General features: G+C 53.8%; 1 protein-coding gene and 1 long non-coding RNA gene across 6 annotated transcripts in view; one reads left to right on the plus strand and one right to left on the minus strand.

Moving 5' to 3' along the window:
* Window positions 1-26295, minus strand: part of NCOA1 (nuclear receptor coactivator 1) — a 190189-nt gene that overhangs the window by 5818 nt on the left and 158076 nt on the right. For all 5 annotated transcript variants that reach the window (XM_074861273.1, XM_074861271.1, XM_074861275.1 and 2 more), the window contains 9 exons: window positions 25810-25957; window positions 23552-24899; window positions 17962-18145; window positions 13925-14110; window positions 10403-10529; window positions 5614-5782; window positions 1756-2070; window positions 1472-1573; window positions 2-401 (listed from right to left, as the gene is read on the minus strand). In XM_074861273.1, the coding sequence (XP_074717374.1) occupies window positions 2-401; window positions 1472-1573; window positions 1756-2070; window positions 5614-5782; window positions 10403-10529; window positions 13925-14110; window positions 17962-18145; window positions 23552-24899; window positions 25810-25957 (2979 nt within the window). The remainder of the gene's footprint in view (window position 1; window positions 402-1471; window positions 1574-1755; window positions 2071-5613; window positions 5783-10402; window positions 10530-13924; window positions 14111-17961; window positions 18146-23551; window positions 24900-25809; window positions 25958-26295) is intronic.
* Window positions 4-1347, plus strand: LOC141940427 (uncharacterized). The gene is made up of 2 exons (XR_012627985.1): window positions 4-142; window positions 730-1347. It is a non-coding gene; the product is annotated as an uncharacterized LOC141940427 (long non-coding RNA).

Below are 26295 nucleotides of genomic sequence, written 5' to 3' on the forward strand. Positions count from 1 at the left end.
CCTGATCCTGAATACTGAAAGATGTTCTGCTGCATCTGCGGGGTCATCCCGGCGCCGAACTGCCCTCCGACGCCGCCCATCATCCCCCTGTTCACCATGCTGCTGCGGTTAGCCAGCGCGGCCTCGGGGTTGGATGCCAACGGTGAGAAGGGGCTGGTGGAGGTGGGAGGGTTTCCCGGGGTCGTACCGTAGTTTGGGGGGTAAGGGAACTGCTGGGGGGGTGCTTGGGGCAAACGAGCAGCTCCGATCTGTACCGGGAGCCCGGCGGAGGGAGGGAGGTTGTTCCCGAAGCTCTGCTGTCTCATCAGGATGGCTCGCTGCTGCATGAGCTGCCGCTGCCGGTGCTGCTGGCTGTAGAGCTCACGCTGACGCTGGGCCAGCATCTGGGCGTTGAGGGGAGGCTGTGGGGAAGGAGGGGGGTGCCCTAATTATCACCATTACCCTCCAGTTCTGGCAAACAGCTCAGAGCCCCCCTGGTGTAAGAGCCACGGGTGCTCCCCCTCCCCGGCTCGGGGCGCCTGGCCTTGGTTTGCAAGGCAAGCTGGAAAAACCCTGAAATGCTGTAAATTGGCCCGTTTGTGCCGCTGTAGGGCAGAGCGGGTTGGAGATATTAAAGATCAGCCCTTGCATGTGCCGAATGGCAAAACTCCAGCAGCCGGAGCATCCCCCAAACTGGGAAAACGGGCTCTCAGTCACCTGGCTGCCACCAACCACCCCTCTCCTCCGCAGGACCCACTTCTTGTGCCTTCACCGGGATGCTCCCACGTGCCAGAGCCCAGGATCCCCGACTCTGACTCTTTTGGTTGCGAGACGTTAAAAAAAACCCCGATCCCATGAACTTTTCCATCGCCACGGGCTCGTTCCCCATATGGCCGAGGCAGATGTGTTGGAATTAATCACCTTAAAAAGCCTGACAAAGCCATCAGCGGCTGAAATCGGAGCTACAATAGGAAGCACTTGGTCCCCTTCCCTGTGACTAATGCTCCCCACGGCACATTAGGGATGTGACACCGCTTCATGAAAAGGCAAAAGCTTTGCCGAGAAGTGGAATAAAGTCACCAGAACTCGGCTACGCTTTCTGACTTTTCTCCTTGTACCCAGCAGATGTTTTCACTTATTAGAAGCCAGAAAAGAACTTTAGGGCTTGGAGATTTGCAGGATCATTAAGAAGGTGCACTAGAGATTCTGGTATTTAAAGGATGGCATCTTTTTCCTAAAGATTCTTTTCAGTTAAATGCAATAGCACATCCTTCTCTAAGAAATGACAAAGTATTTATACCTTAAGCAGGTGAAGGAGGTGGAATAAGAGTGAAGCAAAATAAAAACCCCACAGCCGCTTGTCTTGCACGTGGGAGCATTTTTCTCTCCCGTTAATGACAGAGAGGAGTGAGCCAGGCTGTGCTAACAGAGAGGGCGTGGGGATTAATCCTCAATTTTTCCCAGCTGGAAGACGGTGCCGCATCCCCCTTACCTGTGGCGTGATCTGCTGCTGCATCCCCGCCCGCATGTTGATGCCCACCGGGGAATTGGCTGCAAACTGGTTGAGGATGGCCTGCCGGTTTTGATGGATCAGCTGGAAGGGAGAGGCAAAAAAAAAAAAAAAAAAAAAAAAGCCAGAGAGACCTTCAAAACTCTGATACAGGAGCTTCTCACCCATCTGATCCCTTCCGACCGGGACGCGCGGGCTGCAGGCAGGACCGAGGGTGGCTCCGTCCTCCTGCCCACGGCCTTGGGGTGCGGAGGGGGGAGAATTACCTGCTGCTGGCCCTGCAGCCGCTGCTGCAGCTGAAGTCGCAGCTGGTTGGGGGCCGTCGGGGGTCTGTTGAGTGTCTGCCGGGGTTGCATGGCCATGTTGGTGGGGAAGGCGCCGCGGGGCGGCGGGACCTGCACTGGCATGGGGCCGAAGGACGGCTTCTGCCGGACCATGCCGGGGAAGGCGCCGGGGAGGTTGGTGGTGGGAGAGGCGGAGGAGTAAGGCTGGGGGTACATGCCGGGTTTCTGCTCCATCATGAGCGGTGGGGTGGCTTGTTGGGGCTGGAACCGCTCCGTCAGGGCTTCCAGCCCGCCGCCCTGGCCAAGGCAAAGAGGAAGGAAAAATATCACTTAAAAAAATATCACTTAAAAATATCACTCCCACCGACACCCGGCCTCTCCCGGGTGAGCTCAGAGGGGACGGAGGAGGCGTCCGGCACGGGGCAGCTCGCTCGTGAGGATGCTGCTGCCTGTAACCCTCAGCCCCTGGGCCAGGCTCCGGCCGGTGGGAGAGTAAGCACTGCACTGAGGAGGGCATTAAACACCCGCTCCCTGGGGCTTAGCAAACCTTAGAGGGATGGAAATGATTTCTTTTGGTGTGCTTGGGCACAAAGACCAAGGCCAGGCTTTCTGGAAGGGCTCAGGGCTCATCTCCCTGTGCTGGTGGGGGGGTTGCAGGGTAGTGGTAGGTGATCACAGAATCATCTCAGTTGGAAAAGCCCCTGAAGATCCTCCAGTCCAACCTCACACTGACCTTTCCCAACTCCACCAGATCCCTCAGCGCTGGGTCAACCCGACTCTTCAACCCCTCCAGGGATGGGGACTCCCCCCCTGCCCTGGGCAGCCCATTCCAACGCCCAACAACCCCTTCTGCAAAGAAATCCTTCCTAAGAGCCAGTCTGACCCTGCCCTGGCGCAGCTTGAGGCCATTCCCTCTTGTCCTGGTGCTGGTTCCTTGGCTCAAGAGACTCATCCCCCCTCTCTGCACCCTCCTTTCAGGGAGTTGTAGAGGGCCATGAGGTCTCCCCTCAGCCTCCTCTTCTCCACACTAAACCCCCCAGTTCCCTCAGCCGCTCCCCATCAGACCTGTGCTCCAGACCCTGCACCAGCTCCGTTGCCCTTCTCTGGACACGCTCGAGTCATTCAATGGCCTTTTTGGAGTGAGGGGCCCAAAACTGAACACAGTAATCAAGTGATGTTGCCTTCCTCTGCCTTTCTCTGCCTTTTTCTCTGCCTTCCTCTGCAGGGTTTGCTGGCACTGAGCTGCTCATCTGGGCTCCACACAGCCGCATGCCTGGTTGGACAGACCCTAAGGCTCAGAGGATCGACCTGAACATGGGAAATAGTTTGTGCTCACTCTCCTTTCCTATTTTTATGCAGCCTCGGGCGCTCAGCTGGAGGCAGAGGGTGGGGTATTTTGAGTCCCCATCTGCCCCAAGACCACCCTGGACACAGGCCATGTCCAAGGGTGGGAGCCACGGGCCCCCGGGACGGGGAGAGCTCATGGGGAAGCCCGGCTGTACCGCACTGGCCAAACATCCCTCACGAGGAGCCCAGGGCAGACGGGACCTTTTGGTCTACAGTACAGTCATTCCTCTACAAATGAGCCACATTACAGGCAGGGCATGATTTCCACACCAGCAAATCATGATAAGAAGATACTCTGCACTGTTCTAGCTTGGCTCAGGCAGAGAAATTTGGTGTTTGAGCTATGAACCCACAGAGAAGGAACACCTTGGGAGCCAGAATCCTTAATCCGAGTCCTGGGGATTAACAGAAAGCGGCGTTAAGAGAAACCACACACACAAACCCCCTGAAAATCCCACTGCCTTTGGGATTTGGTTAGATGGTGCCCATCAAAGGACTGAGGCTTGCAGGCAGGGATGAGGATATGGGAATGGTGGTGGGGAAAAATACGTTGCTTAGGATCAGTTAAGCTGGTGGTGGGGAAAAATAAATTGCTTAAGATAAATTAAGATGGAGTTTATATGGATACCAGGACATAAACCAGCAGCCTGCGATGGCCAGAAACCACAGACCTGCTGAATCGAGGCTCTTTTACTCTTTTCTCCCCAAACTACCCAGTTTCCAGCTGCCTCCTGATTAAACTGGGTGCAGGTATCTCCAGCACCTCAACCCACCACGTCTGCGGTAGCACAGAGAAGACAGTGGGTTTGGTGAAGTCAGGGGATGCCAACCCCTACCTGCCAAGAACACATCCTGGAGAGCAACTAGCGACACATTTTGCTCCCAAAGATGCCTTTATGCTGACGTGTTGTTTCTCTAAAGATGTATTTCAAGCAAATATTTCATGGAACTATTCAAAATATTTCTGAGGTTCAAGCCAAAGCCATGGAAAAAGCCCAAGATTCCCATTAACGGAATGATCCCTGGATGGGAGCAAAGCTGGGTTGGGGTCCAAACATGAGATAATCCCCCTGAGCCAGGTGCTCCTCGGCAGGGGAAGCGCTGGATCGGCGTGGGGACGCTTGGTAGCGTCGGGTGCCATCCGAGGGCATCTCAACGCGGCCATCCGACGCTGCTGGAGCCTGTCTGGTGCAGGAAAGGGTTGTTGGGGAGCTGTGCCAGCTGAGTCTGCAAAACCCTCGTGAAAACACTGAGCTGTTGCAGCTGCATCTTTGGCAAGAGCATCGCTGATCCTCTGTACCAGAGAGGCTGAACTCCCTACCCCTAACTTGCAAAAAAAAAACCCCAAAAGGCAGGTGGTGATTTTGGAGGCACAGCCTTGAGAAAAGGGGATATGGCAAATACCTGCCTCGGCGATAATTCACTGACAGGTCCCCCAAATCGCTGATGAAAAGATAAACCCTCCGGGTAGCGCAGCGCAAGGCTGCAGAAAGAGATGTGCCACCTCCAGGCTTAAACGGAGCAGGATCAGTCCCCAAGCAGCCAGAGGGGTTTGCTCTGAGAAGCTTCTTTCTTTGTTAACAAACAGGACATCCCGTTTATTAACAGGCTTTTGATTCTGGTCCTTGTTTTGGAAAAAAAACCACGCGTGCAAGTGCTATGGGGCACGGAAAAAGAAACCACTCGACGATAAATCCCAAGCGATCCATCTCATTTTCCACACCCCTTGCTCGCTCCCCTGCAGCCAGCTTTCTCCTGCTGCCATGCCTTGTTATTTATGAAACCCTGGACCCTCCAGAGGCATCTGCCCCCACAGATATCTGCAAACATGGAGCCTCCACTGGAGCTCAGCTGCAGAAAACAGGGCCCCAGCGCTATCCGAGTATGACAGCAGCACTAAAAGCAAACCTCTTTTTTTTTTTTTCTTTTTTTTTTCTTTTTTTTTTCTTTTTTTTTTCCCTGCAGTTCAACCTGAGACAGAAGGGCAGCTGCACTGTAAGTCAATCTTGATAGTAAGGGCTGCAGGGTTTCATACCAACGAGGCCATTAGATATATTATTAGGCAGCACAACCCAGGCTCAGGAATCCCAGGCTGTGGGATTCCAGCTGGAAGGCTCCTCCGTGCCCTAATCCCCCCAGTAAGGTGGGGAAGCAGGACAGCCTGCCAGCTCTCCCCGTTACATGAGCTGCCCCGGGGCCGAAAGCGCTCGGCCGCCTCTTTGCCAGGCTGCTGGTTCTCATGGGGGATCGCGTTTGAAAAGCGGAGAAGCGAGATATTGTATTTCACGGGGCTGTTTTCCAGCTTTTTTGGCGGGGGGAGAGAACGGCGTGGTGTTAAGTATCATCTCTGAATCTGATGTGCTCGTGTGTTCCCACTCACATCTGGCCTCCCGTTACCAGATGTTGGAAATCCTCCTCCACGCTCACGTCAAGCCTCAGCATCTGGCCCCGTATACGACCTCCAGTAAGTCCCGTGAGTGGTTCTCTCTTTACCTGAACCAGTTTGTCAATCCCCAGAGCTCGATCCAGCTCAGCCAGCTCCGTCTCGTCTTTGCCGCTGAGGAAGGAGACGAGCTGCTCGAGCAGGGCTTTCTCATCATTCCGACCCTCCGGCGTGGTGGGAGGACACAGGAGCTCGTCCAGCTGCGAGGTGATGCACTGGCTGCAGAGAGAAGGAGGCAAGAGGAGCCATGTTAAGGTTTATGAAGCAGGGAGGAGGCTGAGCTGGGAGATGCTGGAGTGACACAGCCCCTGCAGCCGCGGGCACTCGCTCCCACCCCGCCGCATCACGCGAACCCCACGGGATGCAGCCTCGTCCCCCGGCTCCGACACTGCCTGAGCCCGCTCAAGCTCAAGCCCCATACCGAAACCTGCTTGTGAGGATGAACCTCTCCACAAAACGAAGCCCGGCAAGCGCTTCGGTGAGGTTTGGGAAGCAAAGTTCGGTGCTTTTGCAGGCTTTGCTCCCACAGGCGTTTTGGGCAGGACAGCGGGAAGCAGAGCAAAACTTCTGCCGGCACGAAAGCGGGGAGGCTTGGATGGAGCCAGAGCAGCTGGAAGCAAACAGCTGAAGGCAAAGGGGAACCTTTGAGCTGCAAAAATAAGATTTCTGCAAAGCTCGCTCAATATTCTTTGGGAATAAGATTAATATGTAATGAGAGACATTCCAATGACGTGACTAATTGGAGTCAATTGGATTTGCCGGGTCTGACACGATGAAGAGAGCCGTGGCACATCACACTCGCAGAGAGGCACAAAAGCAATGGCTCGAACATGCCAGCAGTTCCCAAGCAGCAGACATGTTTATCCTTTTAGCTCCAGATGAGGACCAGATGTACAGTACGGAACTGAAGCCAATCTGACCGAGACCACTGCAGCCAACACACGCAGCCTAATCCAGGGAAAAGAAATACTCGGCGTTGGGATTTCTGAAACGGCAGAGCGGGAGCAGAGAGGGAAGCGGGGAGACAGAGGTGAAGAGCAGGGCTCATTTCACTCCATAGCCAAGGTCCCTGCTACTTGCTGCTTGTATCAAACCCAGTTTTTCAGTGTCAACGCCAAAGTTTGCCGCACAAACACCATTCTTGCAGAGGAAAGGGAGGACAGGCTGCTTCTCCACATTTACAGGCAGCTAGAGGAGAAATTTAGGTTGGCACCGTCTCTTCAGCCCACACTCAGATGGCAAAGTTGGTTTATAGAGATCGTGGGGACAATAGAACCTTTACAGAGTAAATAAAACTTCAGCGCGTCCTTCTTTGCAGCCTTCTCCTCCAGCACCATGCCATGGTGGGCTTCAGATGAGTCTCTGGGCAGGTAACGGGGGGGCAGAGGAGATCCTGGACCTTGTGCATCATGTCCTGTCATACTGGTTTCATGCTGCAAAGGTTTTCTATCCCCTGCAACCCTTCAGGCTTTTTTTAAGGTGAAAACTCTGATTCTGCATGCAGTGAGGAGGAGAAATTCCGCTACTTGCAGAGATGGGTGTCAAATGCTGCTTGAAGTCCCATAAAACATTCCCTGGCGTGGCCTTCAAGCGCTGTTCCAAAAGGCTGTGGGTCTCCAGCCCTGCACAGATGTCCTAGAAACCTCAGGCATCTCAGATGGCACCGGCTGCCGGTGTCGAGGCAACCGGATCGGGCTCCGGGTGGCACGTTTGACCTTGGGGGATTAGAGGAATGTGTGTGAGAACAGCGACCTGGACTTGGTTTGAGGAGCCTTGGGAGCTGGCCCAAGGTATCCCTCTTCTGCAGAAGAGGGGACAAGAGCACTCAGGCTTGGGACATGAGAGAGGGGATGTTGTAGCATCCCACTTTATCAAGAGGCAAAGGCAGGGGAGGATTTGGGGAATGGGAGGATTTAAAAAGAAAGCTCCTGTTCCCCAGGACACCTGGTGCTGGGAGATCTGGGCACCACCAGCTCCTTAAACAAGGCCAGGACCTCAGCCCACTCCAGCTAACGCGAACCTCCCAGCTGGGAAACCTTTAGAACCTCCAAAGCAGAAGCTCTGCTGGTTTGATCTTAGCTAAAATATATTTCTTGGTTCTGTAATATCTGCAGTCCAAAGGCTCTGACCGTGGTCTCCGTCGGGTGGACAGGCAGCCGCTGGGACCGTGGGCATCTCCCAGGATGAGCGTGTCCTCTGCAGCTGGAGCACATCTGCAGGTCTTGAGGACTGAAGTCCAGAGGCTTTTCCCCAGCAGAATCTCTTCTCTTGGCTGCAGCGGCAACGGGGTTTTGCAGTTGATCACCATGCTGCTAGATGGAAGAGTTTAGACCCCACCAAGATGCTGCCAAGGCAGGTCTCACCCACGATGCTCCATCAGACCTATGGTTACTGAAGATACAAGAGGGAACTGAGCCACGAACCAGCTTCTTCAGTGTTGCCTCTTCCCACCACCTCTGGCAGGAACCATCCATGCCCAGAGACCCTAATTCAGGAGGAACGGCGGCTCACCAGGACGAGCAGGCCTCAACCTCTGCTCTTGTTGTCATCTCGTGGCCCCAGTCCATGTGTTGGCTCTACCAGTGGCTCCCACCACATCTCCATCATGTGGGTAGCCCGACCTTGCTGCAGGGACCTGACAGCGCTGTGGGAAGTCCCCACCACACAGCATGGTTCTCCTTGCTTTCTCCCCCCTCAACGCTGAGAAAATCAAATACCGCCATATGAAACCCTAACCAGGCTGCAATTTTACAGTGTGGTTGAAACCATCGCTCTCCAAAGGCAGGGACTGTGCGAGATCTGTTACCTCCACATCTCAGCAGCCTTCGGGCAGATGCCGCTGCTCCACCAGTCGGACCTTCTCTCTTGGCACAGCGCTCTGCCCTGAAAACCACCCAAGGTGTTTTTCCTACCCGAGGACTCACGGGATGCTGCTGCCAAATGCTTCCCTCCTTGATACCTGCGCAGATCCCAACCCTTCCACACCAGCCTGGGTCCTCACTCAATAATCCTGCACAAAGGGTGAGCCAGAAGAAAATCCAGCTCCTTTCCTCCCAGCTGCGCTGGCTGGGGAGACTGAGATCTCTACAGCCAGCCAGACTGACTCAGTGCTTGGAGCACAAGGCTGCTGAGTAAAGTACGGTCATTTTTACCCCATAAGCAGCATTTTAAGGAACGTTCATAGCTTAAAAAACAGATTGATTTTTTTCTAGCAGCTCTGCCCTTTGCCAGGTGTGCCCCAGGGATCTTATTCCAACAAAATAATGACACCAGCAAGGCTTAAAAGGGAAGTTACTTCCTTGTGGCAAGGGCTCGGGCTGATGTAAATGCTCAATTAAATGGGGATTTGTTTTATCTCCCAGCAATTTCAAGCAACAAGAGGCTAAGTCTTTCCAGCAGAAGCCCAAGATCCAGTTGCAGCAGCGGAGACCACTTCGGCAACTCTCTTCTTGGGCTGAGCAAAGAGCTTTGAGAAATTAATCCAAATTTAGCCCTGAGAAAAATGTTTGGCTACTGTCTTGTTCAAATACAACTCTTACATGTGTCTGCTTCATGACTGGAAAACCAGAGGTTGTGTTCATCTGCTAAAGACTTTAATTAGTAGAGGAAATTCTGCCTCTCCGCAAAGCAGGGCTGGGCTTTGGCGAGAGGATCCGTGCAGAGCTCATCACTGCTGGCTCCTAAACCAGGTACTTGGAGCCCTCCCTGGGCCAGGGGGAGGATTCATCTCCCATCCACACTAAATCCATCTCCATGAGCGCTGCTGCCAGCGCCGCTGCCTCAGCGAGGACTTTGGGGTGCCCCTTGCCTGGGAGAGCATCGACCGCCGAGCTCCGTCAGCAGGGCTCGTCACCCTTCTGACCTCCATCCCAAAATATCTGACCTACAGTCTCGTCCAACCCATTTATAGCCAAGGAGTGACGTCGTAATTTGGGCAGGTGATGACCCCTTGGCTGCTCCATGGGGCATGGACCCAAAAAAGGTGGTTAGAGGACCGGAGGGGGTTATTTGACCTTGAACTAGAGCTGTAATAATTTCAGCTGAAGCCAAGCACGTGGGGACTGCAAAGAGCTGCAATCATGCGAAAACAAAAAACTGTCCTGTGGTTCTCCAGATCCCACCACTGCCCCTGGCGAGAAGGGATGCTGGAGACCACCAACCCAAACGTTGGCACTGGCAAGGGATAGTGGAGACTTCACAGAATCACAGAATCATCTAGGTTGGAAAAGACCCTGAAGATCATCCAGTCCAAGCGCTAACCACTTGCAGCATCCTTGGCTGTGCCACAGATATACAGGATTATTCATAGAATCCCAGAATCACCTCGGTTGGAAAAGCCCCTGAAGCTCCTCCAGTCCAACCATGAACCTCACACTGACCGTTCCCAACTCCACCAGATCCCTCAGCGCTGGGTCAACCCGACTCTTCAACCCCTCCAGGGATGGGGACTCCCCCCCTGCCCTGGGCAGCCCATTCCAACGCCCAACAACCCCTTCTGCAAAGAAATACTTCCTAAGAGCCAGTCTAATCGCGTCTAGACATACCCTGGATGTGTCCACCAACCCACCTTCCTTGTCTACTCGTGTGCTTGTCCCTAAAGAGGTAACAGATGTCATCTCTCGCATCATAGCACCCTACACAACCCAAGTCCCAGCACTTTTACGGTACCAGCACCGCCGTACAGCGATGGGCAGTCGTGCTCATCCCAGCCTGCACTCGCGGGGTCTCCAGGCAGGCAGCAAAGCAAGGCCATGTCTCTTTGACGCAGGCAGCTATTGCCAGGGCATCCCAATGTTCTCCTGGGAGATGGAGGGAAGCTGCCAGCCTGGCGGTACTTACTCTTCGGGTTTATTCAGCGCGCCTCGATTCAAGGTTGCCATGCTGTTGTCCGTCCAGGGGATCTGCTCCCCCATTCCCGGCTGTCCAAACTGGTGATCCGGCACGCCCATCTCCAGCTCAGGCATTCCTGGGGGGGAAAAAGCAGGATGGGGGGAGAAAAGGTTAGTGCCTGGGCAAGACTTGGGTGCTGCTGGGGAGACTGGGCAAGCTCAGAGCAATGGGATGCCAACAGTGTGCTAAAACAACCCTAAAAGGGATGCCAAGGTTCACCATCTAGGGTTTTTTTCAACCCAAAGTTACAGGTATCAGGTGTGGTTTCCTAACCATTAATTATAAGCACGAGCTTCTGGGTGAAAATCTATGCAAGTACTGCACACACAGCAGATATATATGACCCTGTGTACCCAGTACGTGCAAATGCTATTAAAATATTTCCCTTTTCAGCACATTTCTAGCAAGATTTTCAAAATTTAGTCAAGTTAGAGAGTTTCTTCTTGAAGGAAAATTGTTACTACCGAAGATTTTAGCTTAAAAAATAGCCCACACCCATTAGCATCTCCTGCCTCTCTTCTGGAGCAAAGTTAATTTGCACAGGGAAAGCAGCCAATGCAATTAAATTAAGCTGTAGCAGAACTTGGAGCCCAAGCCCAGGACAGAGAGATTTATGAGCCTGGAGACTTTACGTCATCCCATTTGAAAGAGGAATTGGAATTGAAGATCAAACAGCATCTCGGCTAAACCATGGAGATCCAGGGAGATGGAAACCAGAGGCGTAAGCACATTTCTGGCTGGGGTGGCATCTCTGCCACATCAGGTTGCGCTATCGGTGGCCACCCCTAGGCCAAAACCCCTAAGTTTCTAAGAGAAGTGCTGATGAAGGCAGTTGCTAAAGATGAAAAATCTCTCCTCTTTTAACCAAGCTCAGCTTGTGCTCATTTTTTTCCCACCAAAATATGTTATTTCCTTGAAAACATCTGGTTATTCAGTGCTCGGTGTCTTTGCTGTTGTCACAAGGAGCCACCAGCTTCACATGCCACCCGGACCGTGGAGTTTGTTTTGAAAAAGAGAAAATAAGAGCCCTAAGAGGAAGGAAGGGAAGGAGGTCGGCATCTCAGCGCACACACCGGCACGGCGGCTCCTGCCAAGCACTTCTCTATTTCTCACGATTTCTTAAAAAAAGCCTTAAGGTTGCTTGGCAACAGGCGGATCCCGGTGGTGCCAGCGGCAGCCGCGGCAGCTCCAGCCAGGCCAGGGAGGCTCGTGGCACAGTCATGGTGCAGCCTGTCCCCAGTCCTTCCTTGACTTGCCCCAAAATTGTCCTCAGGTTCACCGATGCTGAACATCTACCTGGACTTGTGCAAAGCATTTGACACTGTCCCACATGACATCCTTGTCTCTAAATTGGAGAGACGTGGATTTTGATGGATGGAGCACTCGGTGGATCAGGAATTGGCTGGGTGGTCACAATCAAAGAGTTGGGGTCAACAGTTTGATGTCCCAGTGGAGAGCAGTGACAAGCAGTGTTCCTCAGGGGTCGAGGTTGGGACCGGTGTTGTTCAACGTCTTTGTTGGCAACATGGACAGTGGGATCGAGGCACCCTCAGCAAGTTCATCGATGCTGGAGGGAAGGGATGTGCCATCCAGAGGGACCTGGACAGGCTGGAGAGGTGGGACTGCGTGAACCTCGTGAAGTTCAACAAGGCCAAGTGCAAGGTCCTGCCCATGGGTCGAGGCAATCCCAAGCACAAATCCAGGCTGGGTGAGAGCAGCTCTGAGGAGAAGGACTTGGGGGTGTTGGTTGATGAGAAGTTCAACATGACCCAGCAATGTGCGCTCACAGCCCAGAAAGCCAACTGTGTCCTGGGCTGCATCCAGAGCAGTGTGGGTGTGGGCAGCAGGTCGAGGCGGGGGATTCTCCCCTCTGCTCCGCACTTGCACAGGTCCAGAGGAGGCCACGAAGATGCTCGGGGGGCTGGAGCACCCCCCTGTGAGGACAGGCTGAGAGAGTTGGGGGGGTTCAGCTGGAGAAGAGAAGGCTCCGGGGAGACCTTAGAGCGGCCTCCCAGGACTGAAAGGGGCTACAGGAAAGGGGGGAGGGACTCTTGATCAGGGGGGAGGGATAGGACAAGGGGGAACGGTTTTAAACTGAGAGAGGAGACATTTAGGTGAGATCTAAGGCAGAAATTCTTCCCTGTGAGGGTGGTGAGGCCCTGACACAGGTTGCCCAGAGAAGCTGTGGCTGCCCCCTCCCTGGAAGGGTTCAAGGCCAGGTTGGACGGGGCTTTGGGCAACCTGGGCTAGTGGAAGGTGTCCCTGCCCGGGGCAGAGGGGTGGGACTTGATGGGCTTTAAGGTCCCTTCCAACCCAAACTGCTCTGTGGTTCTGTGATGGTGGATTTTGCCAAGCAAAGCATCATTTACTGGCAGCTCATTTATTGGGGGGTGGGTGACCCTTCTCGAGGCAGCCAGATGCAGTTACAGATTAAGGGGTATCAGGGCAGGATGTAATATAATCATATTCTATAGCTGCAACTGCTGCGATGACACAATGTGGTGGGCTGATTTCTGCCTCCCCTCCTGGAGGGGACTCGGAGGAGGATGAAAGCTCTTGAGTGCTGCTTTCCTTCTCAAGAGAAGCTGCCCAAACACGAGCTTCACGTGAGGGAACAGGGACCAGTTGCGTCCAGGGCTCTCCAGAGCTGCAACGAGTCCGGGCCACGTGCATCCTGCATCCACGGGCTGGCGGGGAGCGTGGCAGTCCCATGCCATGAGCGGGGCCAGAGCTGTGCTCCAAGGCAAATGGTGTGGGAGATGCAGGGCTGAGGCTCTCCTGGAGCCTGGCCACCAGCAGAGAGGACAGTGGATGAATCCAGCAGCTCTACTAGTCCCATGCTACCACCGTGAGAAGATGAGATCTGGGTTATTTGGTTTCTGCACCTACAGTCAAGCCGTTGTGCAGCCCCAGTGCACGGTGGCAAGCAAGATCACTCTTCCAGGTCATGTTTAGCATCTCTTGATGCATCAAGGGAAGCATCAAGGGAAGTGGAGAAGGGCAGAAGCAGCATCCACAGCCCTCTGGAGCCCAGGCTGCTGAATGGCTCACGGCCAGGTCTGCGGTGTGTTGCTATCTATGATTTCAGCAAGGTGAGGTGAGACTGTTGCTTCTGCAGCTCTTCTCCCAACACACCACCCGTGCTCCGGGTCTCGTGGAAATTAAACCTTGCCCAGTGCCAGGGGAGCCTGAGCCACCGTCACTGCTCGGGTGAAGGGATGCAGCCTCCTCCGACTGCCTCCCCGGGAATGAGGACAGACAGAACAGGCTTTCTTTTGTTGAAACTATACTGATGTGAAAAGAGAGAAAAGAATAATCACAGTTGGAAGCTTGCTGCTTGTGAAAAGCTGCGGGTGACCAGCGATGCTTGAGCTCCACCCCGCAACGCCTTTTCTCCCCTGGGACACCCTGGAGTGCTGTAGCATCACCTGGAGAAGGTGGAGAGGAGCCGATACGTGCGGTTGTACCTACCTGTGTCGGGGGGGAAGGGGTTTGGTGCGGTCACCGTGCTCCTGCCCTGCTGGGACGGCCCGCGGGTGTGCGGGCTGTTGCCATTGCTCGCAGGACAAAGAACCGGTCTCAGCTGCGCTGGCTCCAGGGGGTCACAGAACTCAAAGGGGGTCCGACCAGCTTGCACGTTCTGCCCGCTGTTCATTGCTGGAGATTCATTACATTATACACAAAAAAATTAAAAAAAAAAAGAAAAGAAGCATAAGTGAGATCTCTTCCCAAGGCTCATTGTGAGATCACCATCGCTCAGCAAAATCACAGAATCACAGAGAACCACAGAATCATTCAGGTTGGAAAAGGCCCTTGGGATCATCGAGTCCAACCCTCAGCCCGACTCTACAAAGTTCTCCCCTACACCACATCCCCCAACAGCTCATCCAAACGACCCTTAAACACACCCAGGGATGGGGACTCCACCCCTCCCTGGGCAGCCTATTCCACTCTCTGACCACTCTTTCCGTGAAAAATTTTTTCCTAATGTCCAGTCTGAACCTCCCCTGTTGCAGTTTAAAGCCATTAATCCTCATCTTGCCAGGGAGGGAGCTGGTGTTGGTAAGTTTGGAGGGCGAGAAGGGGGTCTTGGTGGGATGTCACCTCGCCTAAAGCTGAAGGCTTGGTCCCACGTGTGGCTTGGTCACCTGCAGCCACCCTGGGTGACAACAGCCCCAGGCAGCACCGCAGCTCCTGCGTGCTGTGCCATGCTGTGTGAAGACAAGAGGGTCCAGGAGTTGGGCTGGCACCCAAAAACCAGTAGCTGGAGGTTAAAATAATCATCTGGGCCTAAAAATAAGGCATAATAATCATCTGGGTTAAAATAATCATCTGGGCATAATAATAAAAATAATCAGAAAGGCAGGGGGATGGGGGTTGCAGCCATCTAATGTATACAGAGAGATTTGGAACACTGCTAAAAAGAGGGTATCAGGACCAGAGTGAATTATAAAAGCTGAAGTGCAGCTCTCTCGCTCGATGTAGCCACATCACCCAGGCTTGGCTCCCTCCGGGGGTGACCCCGGCGCAGGAGCTGTGCCCCCCCTTATGCCTGGCAGCTAGAGGGGAGCCTCAGGAGCTCCCCGTGCTGGCTTCCTGCCTGTGCAGCTCTCATCTATCACCTGCTGGCTTTATATCAATTAAAAGGATGTTGTTAGGCCTTGCATCATTCTAGTTTTTATTTACATAGGGGTTTTTTTTTGCAAGTTCAGCTGCAGTTTGCCATCAGGGAGCATGTCTCAAATGCTCACGTTGAGCTGAAAAATGAATGTAAGAGGCAGCCTTGCAAGCGGGTGGCCGCCAGTTGTGGCTGTTGACAACCTCTCTCGCAGCCAGCAGCACCTCTGAATCCTCGGGGACAGGTTTAGGGGTGCACTGCTGTCGCCCCGGCACGAGTCAAACCCGACGGCAGCACCTTCAGCGAGGCTCGCGGTGGATCGCCTTGGCGGTAACGGCTATTTTAGACGCTGTGGCCCAGGAGGGCGGCAGTTGGCATTTCAAGCACTCGCACTGCAGCCCCTGTTGAACTGTGCTCGCCCTCCTCCCCACTCTAACTTGGATGCAGGATTCCCTTTCCTCCGAAGGCAATAAGCCCCACTCTTAATTATCACAGAATCACAGAATCATCTCGGTTAGAAAAGCCCTTGAAGCTCCTCCAGTCCAACCATGAACCTCACCCTGACCGTTCCCAACTCCACCAGATCCCTCAGCGCTGGGTCAACCCGACTCTTCAACCCCTCCAGGGATGGGGACTCCCCCCCTGCCCTGGGCAGCCCATTCCAACGCCCAACAACCCCTTCTGCAAAGAAATCCTTCCTAAGAGCCAGTCTGACCCTGCCCTGGCGCAGCTTGAGGCCATTCCCTCTTGTCCTGGCGCTGGTTCCTTGGCTCAAGAGACTCATCCCCCCTCTCTGCACCATCCTGATACTCCAATTTATGAGACCCCAAACTCTTCCCCTGTGATTTCTCTCAGGCAGGATGACATTTCACCCCACAGCACTTTGCTCCAGAGCCTGCCTGCAGCTCACAGAGGGTTTTTTTTGTGGATTAGAGACCTGCAAGCCATTGCTCAGTGGTGCTGCCCTCGGAGGGTCCCCCCTGAAAGCCCACCACAAACGCAGCCTCCCAGGTGGGCTTCGCCCCACTTTATGCAGCGATTTTGGCCACGCTCACACCACCGCGTTGCTTTTCCTTCTGCTACGATGTTCCTACCTTTTAAAGGCTCTGCTTGTGCAACCCGAGTCCTCCAAAAATATCCCAGCCCTGCCTGCTGGAGCCGCCTCACGGGCTTCTTGCTAGGCTGGGATCCAAAACCTCCTCATCCCCATTTGCTGAATAAGTAACAGGACAATTACTCCTCCCTGGGTAGGATGTGGACCAGCAGCTAACTGGTTTATACTGGGCCCTGTCCTGCTGCTCCTTCTTCCTTCCCTCTGCTCTGAAAGCTGCGCTTCAGCATTCAAGGCTCAGTGTGATTTGCAGCGGCAGCAATACGGGGGATGTAACAGATAATTATATCCATTAAAAAATCAAGCATGGGATGGGAAAAGCCCCACGGGGCCGGGCTGGACTCTGGCAGGTTGCCCCAGGGATGCCGTGGTACCGAAGGGGACAGGCGAGCGTCCCTCGTGCCATGGGGCTTGGGTCTGGCACAGGGACGTCCATCACGGCAAGTGAGCGGCGTGGGCTCCGGTCAAGCACGCTGCGATGGCACGAGCCCCTGGGTGCAGTTATTTGGGTAAATTTATGCTGCAATTGGTAAAAGCTTGCTTTCCCCATGGCGGATGAGGGCGGTTTGCTGGGAATAGCTGTGCCTCTGTTACAGCCCAGCCCGGGGAAGCCCACCCTGAGAAGCCACAGCTTAAGCCTCCAGCCACGGGGTTCATGTTGCTACGTAACACCCTGAATTTATTATTTGCCTGCAGGCTCATTCAGGAGAGAAATCCTAATTTTTTCTTTAGTAAAACTGCTCGCTTTGGAGAAAAATCAGGGTGGTTTGTTTGGGGTTTTTTTTGTGGTGCCTAGAAAAAGGTCCTGATGCTCCACCTGAGCAGATTAAGTTTCAAAGCGCTGTCTGGAAGTGACAGTGTTGCTTTGAAACCTCCAACAGCTCCGGTTGAACCTGCCTGCTCCCCTGTGACACAGCACACGTCTCGGAGGGACTGTAGCCCATCCTCTTCCTCACACCACGCCTGTTTGTAGGGGGACTGTGGGGCTCACGGCCACCAGCCTTGCACCAGCCTGCAAAGCCCAGGGTCCCTCCAGAGCATCACCGCAGCCGGATGCAGGATGGTGGTACCCCAGCAGAGCCGGTGATGGAGGAGACCCTCCCCTCCCGCCCCCCGGCAGGGATCGGGTTTGGGGGTGAGCACTGGCGTTCCCCGGGGTCAGACACTGTACTGGGTCTGGCTGAGCCGGAATTGGTTTTCCCCTGTAGCAGCCCTCACGGTGCTGTGTTTTATGTTGGGAGCTGGCAGGGTGTTGATAGCACACTGGTGTTGTGGCTACTGCTGAGTGGTGCTTACACAGCACCAAGGCTCTTTCTGACATTTTCCCCCCCAGTGGGACGGGGTGGGCAAGATCTTGGGAGGGGACACAACCAGGACAGCTGACCCGGACTGACCAAAGGGATATTCCAGACCATCTGACGTCTGCTCAGTATAAAGCTGGGAGAAAGGAGGAAGGGGGTGGGGTCACCCTTGGTCCTCCGAGGCAACCACTACGGGTATGGGAGCCCTGCTTCCTGAGAAGGCCCGACATCGCCTATTCATGGGAAGTAGAGAATAAATCTGTTTTCTTTTTTTTGCTTCCATGCACGGACCTTTGCTTCGCTTTGCTTATATTAAAACTGCTTTTGTTTTACCCACAAGGGTTGGGGGTTTTTTCCTATCTTTTTTTCTTTCCCCTCTTTGCCCTGTTGAGAAAAAAGGGGGAAGGGGGGGGAAGTGATAGAGCGACTTGGTGGGTACCTGGCATTTAGCCAAGGTCAAACCACCACAGACACGTACGGTTGAGTCCCGTGGGGGCTCTGGCAGCGGTGCTGGGCTGCAGGGGGGCTGCCAGCATCTCCGGTTTGACGGCGACGCCGGCCACGCCGCTCTCGCTTCTCTCCGGTCCGCACAAGCCGGGCAGCTGAGCCGCCTTCTCCAGCGAGGGCAGGAGCTGGTCCAGCTGCTCCAGTTCGGCAGCAAACTAAATAAGTAAAAAAAAAAAAATAAGAAAATCACAGGTGAGTGATTCAGACCAAACACAGCGAGACCGAGCGCTGCTTTCGCATGCACCTCGATGTTGCTCCCCACATCCCTTCGCTTGCCGAAACACTGAGCATCTCATACAGATAGAGAACCAGTCCTGCATCCCTCTGCCTGGCAGGATGCAGACCCTGGGGGACAAGGACTGTCCCCCGCCATGCACGGGTCCCCGCCCCGCAGCCAGGTCCTTGGCGGCAGCTTCGAGACGCTCGCGCACTGCAATTAGCATAATTATTAATGGTATATATAACCTCCAGCTATTTAAAATGGGAGATAATTTGCTTTGTTAATATATGCTTATGCTGAAATGATAATAAAAAATGGTCTTTTCTAAGAAACAGAAGTGACTTTTTGGAACAAGTGTCCAAAACTGATGCCGGCCTCAGGCATGTAATTACCCTCAATGGGGTAGTAAAATATCATTCAGTTTTTCCAGCCTTCATCATGGCTAAGAGTGGAAGAATAGACATTTAGCCCGGGGACTCAAATAAATGGGAAAGGTACTGGGAAAAGGATTTGCACCAGTGGCTGTAATAGCGGTGCTATAAAGCAGCAGGTTGGGATTAAAGGGGCTGAGATAAATGAGCTTTGGCTAAAAAGAAAAATATCTCAAGGGAAGCTAAATGCTTTAAAATCTAAGGATGCATACTGCTTCCAAAGAGCCACCCCTCGGCGTTAGGGAAAGCCTGGCCATTAACATGGGGTAATTAATAGACAACTTGATAGCACTAGGGAAAATCTTTGCATTTGTTAGAGAGAATGAAGCTCCGGTCCAGAGAAGATGGAGAAATCTGGCAGGAACTGGGGTCCTGGCTTCGATGAGAGGCTTTGCCATCAGCTGAGACACGAGGCTGCAGCCGACAGCCCTGGTCTGTGATAAATAGCCAGGAGGCTGCTGGCTTTGGGCATCCCTGAGATGCCTCTGCCCTTCCCTGGCTGACAGAGCAGCGTTAAAGACCTCTCACCAAGATGACAGCTTTGTCCTTTGCCAGAAGAAATCATGGGAAATTTCTCCCTAAATCCTAGATGGAAATATTTCATAGCTCTGATAAAATGCTCCAAACTGGTGGCAACCTCAATCGCCACTGCAGCCACTTCCAGTTTCACCTCCACGGTGCAGAGGTCGGCACATTGCAAGGACAAGGCCCAGGGTGGCCACAGGAAGCTTCTCCTTGGGATGGACCCTCCAAGGATGGTCCCTCCATTGAAATCACAAAGCCAGACCCCACTTACACTCCTCACCAAGGCAGAAATTTCCTTCTTGACCTTCACTGCTCTTTTTTCCCTCTTTCCTACAGTCTCATGGTAGCACCTGAGTAGATGAATTGGTATTTTTAGTACACATGACAGGGCACATGCTTGCTTCTCCTTTACAGTGGCATTTTATGAATTAAATGATGTTTAGACAACGTTGATGATGAAAAGTGCACCACAAGCAGCAGGCATCAATATTACAATTTATAACAGACTAACCAGTCTTCTTCTTTTCTTGCGTAGCCCTTCCATCAAATCCTAACCCCAGAGCCCTGAGAAGCAGAATAGACCCCTAAACCCAGGGTCACAGAGAGAATTAAACGCAGCAAAGTTTGCACATCTCAACTCTTCCAAATAACGTAATTTCTCAACCAAGGAGAATTTCTTTAAAGCTCAAGCTTGCAAAACAAAAAGAATTAAAGCAAGCAGGAGACAATCACAATACAGCAGGAATATGTATGTATGCACATACTGGAGGCAGAGGGAGAAGAAGGGCACAGAGGCAGCTGTGGGCCTCCAAAACAGGTGTTAAGTGGAGATAAAATGAGCAGGAAGTTCTTGCGTTGTTTGTTGGGCATGTGAAGAAGTTGTAGGATGGAGAGGTGGGAATAAAGGACACGTGGCAGGAGCAGGGTGCTTATGAGTTGTTTGCTGGAGCACCCGAAGTTGCACTTGGAATCTGTGACCACTTTAATAGGCATTTTATTTCTCCTCCACATCTAGAAAACACACAGTGCTGGAGGGCTGGAGCAGCTCAGGCCATCCAGTCTTGCTCAGAGAAGGCTCAGATCTCCACGACCTATTTCTGCCCCCAAATGGGTGAGAAAACCCATGGCACGAGGGATGGAGGCTCAGGGTGGCCAAACAGCTTCTTCTTCCCCAAACCTCCAGCTCCCGGCAGAACCAAGGTTCCAAAACCAGAGCCAACCAAGAGGCAAACCAAGGGACAGCATCTCTGCCCTTCATCCCTCATCCAGCCGGCTCACGGGATTCCTCACATGTGCAATCAGCTCGCCGAGGAGGGCAGAGACGCTTCCACGTGGTGCCCACTTGGCGAACCAGGGACATCTTTCACTAGATCAGGGCTCCAAGCCCTGTCCAACCTGACCTTGAAGCCTTCCAACGATGAGGCATCCATGCCTTCTCTCTGGACTCCACCGTCCATGCGTAGTGGAGCACTCTCAGGCCCAGGCCTGCTCCCCAGCATCACGCTCAAGGGCAGATACAAGACAATCTGACCTGAAGAAAAGTTTCCTCTTCACCTCGCTCAAGTTCTGCTCATGCTTTGAAGCACAAGGATGAAGAGCTCTTCCAAAACCTTGCTTATTCTTTTCATTTTTTTTTAACGCTTGTAATTCCTATTAGCTCTTTCCCAAGCCCTACCCAAATATTTTTTGTTCTCACCCCACGAATAGGTGGCTCTAAGCAAACCTGGGGCATTACCATAGGATAAATCCAGAAAGGGAATAATTCCTTCAAGGCTGAAGGCGAGCTGCAGAGCCTGCCCCACAGTTAAGTGTTGCTCCTAATTGACATTTTGATTCTTAAAATAATCACACATGAAAAAAAAAAAAAATCTAGCAAGTGGTAGATTAAGTGGTAGACTTTATTTGAAATGGCAGCTCACCCTCCCCACGCCGCAGCAAAGAAGCCTGTAACAGAAAACACGTGGAAATGAAACTCTGCGCTTAGCTGCTGAGCAGTGAAGGGTTGTTCACTCCTCAGAAAATGCATTTTAAGACTCTGCAAACCCTCTCCAGCCTCTTTTATTAACTCTTTGGAAGCACTCGTTACAGTTCAATGTATAATCCTGATGCTCTCCAGCTGCCTGGGGAGGGATACTTGGAACTGAAAAGCCACGAAGGAGCCTAAAAAATGCTCGGCTGCTTCCAACAGTGCAGGAGAGGGGCTTATAAACACATCCAGGCTCGAGTCCTCCAAGCTCTGTGCGCCTGTTCGCAAGCAGAGCACAATTAGCTAGCACAGCCTCGTTTAATTAATAGGGCTTTCTGCCCTTTCTGAGGGATGGAGTCCCTGGAACCATCACTGGTGGTCAGCACAGCCTGCCTGTGTCCCTGACCAGCGAGTGAATCCTGCACATGGATGTCTGGGAGACCAGGCAAGCAAAGCTCTTCCCATGCCCCGACATTTTGCCTCATTTCAGCTATAAATGCGCACCCCGATGCGCTCCGGGAAAGGAGACTGGGGTGGCTCCGTCCCAAGAGCCATCTCCCAGGAGGACGCTGGGCCTTCCGCTGGAGCAGCGTGGTGGGTACCTGGCTGTACGGCGGGTTTCCTGCCCGCCCGCAAGCTCCCACGTGCCTCCCAAAATAAACACGTCTTGCCTTGGGTCTTCCTCCTCCTGAGGCGCGTTAATCTAGATGGGTCTCAAAGGGGAGATGACGGGGGAGGACGGACCATCCAGACAACGATGACACCAGGGAAATACATTATAGAAAGAGATGGAGTTCACAGAATCACGGAATCCCAGAATCATTCAGGTTGGAAAAGACCCTCGGGATCATCGAGTCCAACCCTCAGCCCGACTCTACAAAGTTCTCCCCTACACCACATCCCCCAACAGCTCATCCAAACGGCCCTTAAACACACCCAGGGATGGGGACTCCACCCCCTCCCTGGGCAGCCTATTCCACTCTCTGAGCACTCTTGCTGGGAAACATTTTCTCCTCATGTCCAGTCTGAACCTCCCCTGTTGCAGTTTAAAGCCGTTCCCTCTTGTTCTGTCACTAATTCCCTGGGAGAAGAGACCAGCACCAACCTCTCTACAACGTCCTTTCAGGGAGCTGTAGAGAGTGATGAGGTCTCCCCTCAGCCTTCTCCTCCTCACACTGAACAGTCCCAGCTCCTTCCATCGCTCCTCACAGGATTTATTCTCCAGGCCCTTCCCCAGCTTCGTTGCCCTCCTCTGCACTCGCTCCAGCCCCTCGAGATCTCTCTCGGATTGAGGTGCCCAAAACTGGACACAACACTCCAGGTGTGGCCTCACCAGTGCAGAGCACAGGGGGACTATCACCTCCCTGCTTCTGCTGGTCACACTATTTCTAACACAAGCCAGGATGCCGTTGGCTTTCTTGGCCACCTGGGCACACTGCTGGCTCCTGTTCAGCTGCTTGTCAATGAGAACCCCCAGACCCTTCTCTTCCAGACAGCTCCAGCCACCCCTCCCCAAGCCTGTAGCCATGCAGGGGGTTGTTGTGGATTCCCACTCGCCTACAGGATAACCGACCACGACTCCCAGGCCCACTGAGCCTTTAACCTTATTAAGAGACTTATTGTGCAACCCTATTAGAGACTTATTGTGCGTTTGTCAGTCGAGGCTCTCCGAGCGCTCTGCTATTCATCCTGTATCTCCAAATGCCAGCAGCCTTATTTGCAGCAGTCAGTAAGCAGGCGATCAGCCCTGCTCTTCATGTCAGCCGCTCTCTTCTCTTTGCTTAAAAAGGATTAAGCAGCTTTATCCATGTTACCATCTCCCCTGGCTTTCAAAAATAAGAAATCTCTTCTATTCATAGCTGCGTGTAATGAATATTTATACACCCAAATCTCTATTGCAGAGATCTGTCACTGGATTATTCAATTTAATAATACTTTTAGGATAACTAAAAGGCCCGTATAATTGCTAATCTCAGCCAACAGGAAGGCAAGGGATTGAAAATTCCCTGCGACACGAGTCCTAAATGTGACCAGAGATGCAGAATTAAGAACCTTTTTTGCACAGCAACACGCACGTGGTCTTCTCCTCACTCAAGCCCACTACCTGCAGTGATGTGCCAGGTTTCTTTCTTATTTTTATACACCTTGGTAAAGTTTCTCCCTTCCCTTCCCACCACTGCCTTGAAGATCTGAGCTGCCAAAACGTGAAGCAGCTGGACAAAAGTGGATAGCGCTGGTGCTGGAGAAGGTGGCACCAGCGCAGAAGGTTGCGGCAAGCCACAGGACATCTCCCCACCCTTCTCCCAGCCCCACCACCTTGCTGCGGAGGAAGCACGTCAATAGGTTTGGGGGAAACTGCCCCCAAAACATGACTCGTTGAGAACATCCCACCAGCACAGACGCAGATGGGTCAACTCACCTGGCCCTGCGTCTCCAGCTTGACCTCCTCCGCGGCAGGAGGTTTGGCAAGCGGCACCGGGGCTGTGTTACAGGGCTCCATCTGCTCCGTCTTCTCCACCTTCACCTTCACATCATCCAGGCTCAGCGCTGGGGCTGCAGCAAGCTCCTTCTCATCCTTGTCCAGCAGATAGCGTAGGAGCTGGTGATCCTTGACATCTTTTTTCTTCAGCGCGTCCGGCTCCAGTTTGATGTCTGGGGTGCCCGGTAGCTGGTTCTGAGCCGTGGGGGTGGTGGCGGCGTTGGGGGCATTCTCCTTCTTCTCGTGCTCCATGGCCAGCGTTGTAATATCGGAAGGGCTGCCCTCCTGAAGGAGTCTATGCAAAATCTTGTGCCGCTCAGTCAGCGAGCTATGGGAGGAAGGGCAGGTGCTGCTGGGAGGGTTGCTGGAGGCCAAGGTGCCAGCGGTGCCCGCGCAGGCTAACGAATCTTTGCAGCTCGTGTCCGCATCGGCATGTCGAAGCTGCTGCTCCGCCGTGGTGGCCAAGAGCTGAACCAGCTTATGGCTGGTGGCTTGGGAGCACTTGCTGTCCCCTCCCTCCGCGAGCCTGTCGCCGGCGTGCAGCATGCCCGAGTCCAGCGGTTTGCCATCCCCCGAGCCGCCGTCCGACTGGATCATCTCGCTGAGGATGGAGGCGATCTCTTTGCTGTCCTTGGACTCCGCTTTCATGGGCTGCATGGCGAGGCGGCCGGGCGAGCTCTGCGAGCTGAGCTGTCTCAGCGCGGGGGGCGGTGTGGAGTAGCCCACCGGTGTGCTGGGACCTTCGGTCAAGCCCTGCATAGAGTTTAGGGGGGCACTGGGAAAGGTTCTGGTGGCAGCGGTGCCACAGCCGCCCCCGCCGCCGCTGTTGGCCATGCCCACGGGGGAGTGCATGGTGGGCACAGGGGGGGAGAAGGGATTGCTGGGCACTCTGGGTCTGGGCACCAGCCCCGGGCTGACCCGATGCCTCGGAGACATGAACTGCGGTGGGGTAATCCCTGGACTATTCATGGGGGAGCTATTGAGGTTCAAAGTGTGGTTACTGTTCTGGGGACCGGCTTGTCCCTGGCTTAAGGCAACGTTGGCTCCTATCTGGTTTCCAGGTGAACATCCAAAGCTGGTTTGGCTGGTGCTGGAGTTGCTGTTGTGGAGGCCGGCGCCTGGCTGCTGGTTCACATTGGTGGCCAACATGCTGCCGTTGGAGGGGGGGATGGAGGGTGGCAGGGCCATGCCTTGCCCCGGGGAGATGCTGGGGTTCAGCGAGGGGCTGACCCGGGGAAGGGACATGGCGGAGTTAGTGTTCTCCGGGGGTGAGAGCATGCCGTGATCCCTGCGGGGGATGAAAAAGAGGAAAAGTCACAAGAGGCTTTGCCCAAACCTTTAGCATCACTCAGGCAGCTCCTGCCCCCGGTCCATGCTGCGGAGCTCTGAGGCCTGGAGAGCAGCAGCTCACAAGCTCTGGTGGTCTCAGCCTTCCCCGCTCCACCAGCGCTCCTGGATCCATTTCACAGAATCCCAGAATCCCAGAATCATTCAGGTTGGAAAAGCCCCTCGGGATCATCGAGTCCAACCCTCAGCCCGACTCTACAAAGTTCTCCCCTACACCACATCCCCCAACAGCTCATCCCAACGGCCCTTAAACACACCCAGGGATGGGGACTCCACCCCCTCCCTGGGCAGCCTATTCCACTCTCTGAGCACTCTTTCTGTAGCATGTAGCATTTCAGGAGCATGGATGGAGTGCAGCAGCTTTAGCATCTCTCCAGAAACGTGACGCTGCTCGGGACTGCAGCTGCTCACCGGTTAAACCCCAAAGGCGTCACTTTCTCTGGGTCTTACGTTCCCACACGGCTGCAGGAGGACCATTCCCCTCCACCCCAGCCCCCTCGCATTTCTCCAGCACGGCCCAAGCCCACAGCCTCCCCTCTCCCTGTCCTGCCAGTTTGTCAGAGCCTCTCCCTCCCCAAATATTTTAAGTTCTCCAGGGCAAAGCAGAAATGTGAAGCACATCTATAAACCTCCACCTGAACTCCCGGGGCCACCTCTTTCCAAAACAAGAATAATCAAGAGCAACAGAGCTGCCAGCACGCTGGTTTTCAGCCTCAGATTCCCCATGGGGATCCCATCTCCCAACAAATCACCAGTGGATCCTCCTTCCACTGGAGGGAACAGGCACTTTGATTCCTGGATCGCCCAGCCAGGCGCTGGCACAGCTCGGTAGTGACAGGGTGGGGACGTACCTGTCGATGACGTGGATGCCCATGATGAAGGGCTGCATCTCCGGGCTGGAGGGGTAGCAGAGCTTACACTTGGTGTGGGCACTAAGCACCGTCCCGTCGCTCAGGGTGAATCGGTACGAGGGGCTGAAGGCCGTGCCACGTGTCATCACTGAAGGAGACAACCAGAAACACATCAACCTCCTGAGAAACTCGAGACAGAACCCGCCACACCCTACAAGCACCAGGAGGAGGATGGAGGGAGCAGAGGAGAGGGAAAACCTGCCTGGGACAACCACCTTTCCAGTGAACAAAACCACACGCTAACCCTGTAGACCCAGAAAATAAAAGGGGTAAAAATAACTGTGGTGGCACAGAAATCCTCCCAGCTGCTTCTCCAGCTCCAAACCCATGTCCTGCAGTGGGTAAATCTAAATCCATCCAGCACTGTCCTTGTGTGCTCAGAGCTTCTGAAGGAGCCATCACTCAACCACCAGTGTACAACGTACA

This window comes from Strix uralensis, chromosome 3 (assembly GCF_047716275.1).
Source record: "Strix uralensis isolate ZFMK-TIS-50842 chromosome 3, bStrUra1, whole genome shotgun sequence".
Lineage (NCBI taxonomy): Eukaryota > Metazoa > Chordata > Aves > Strigiformes > Strigidae > Strix > Strix uralensis.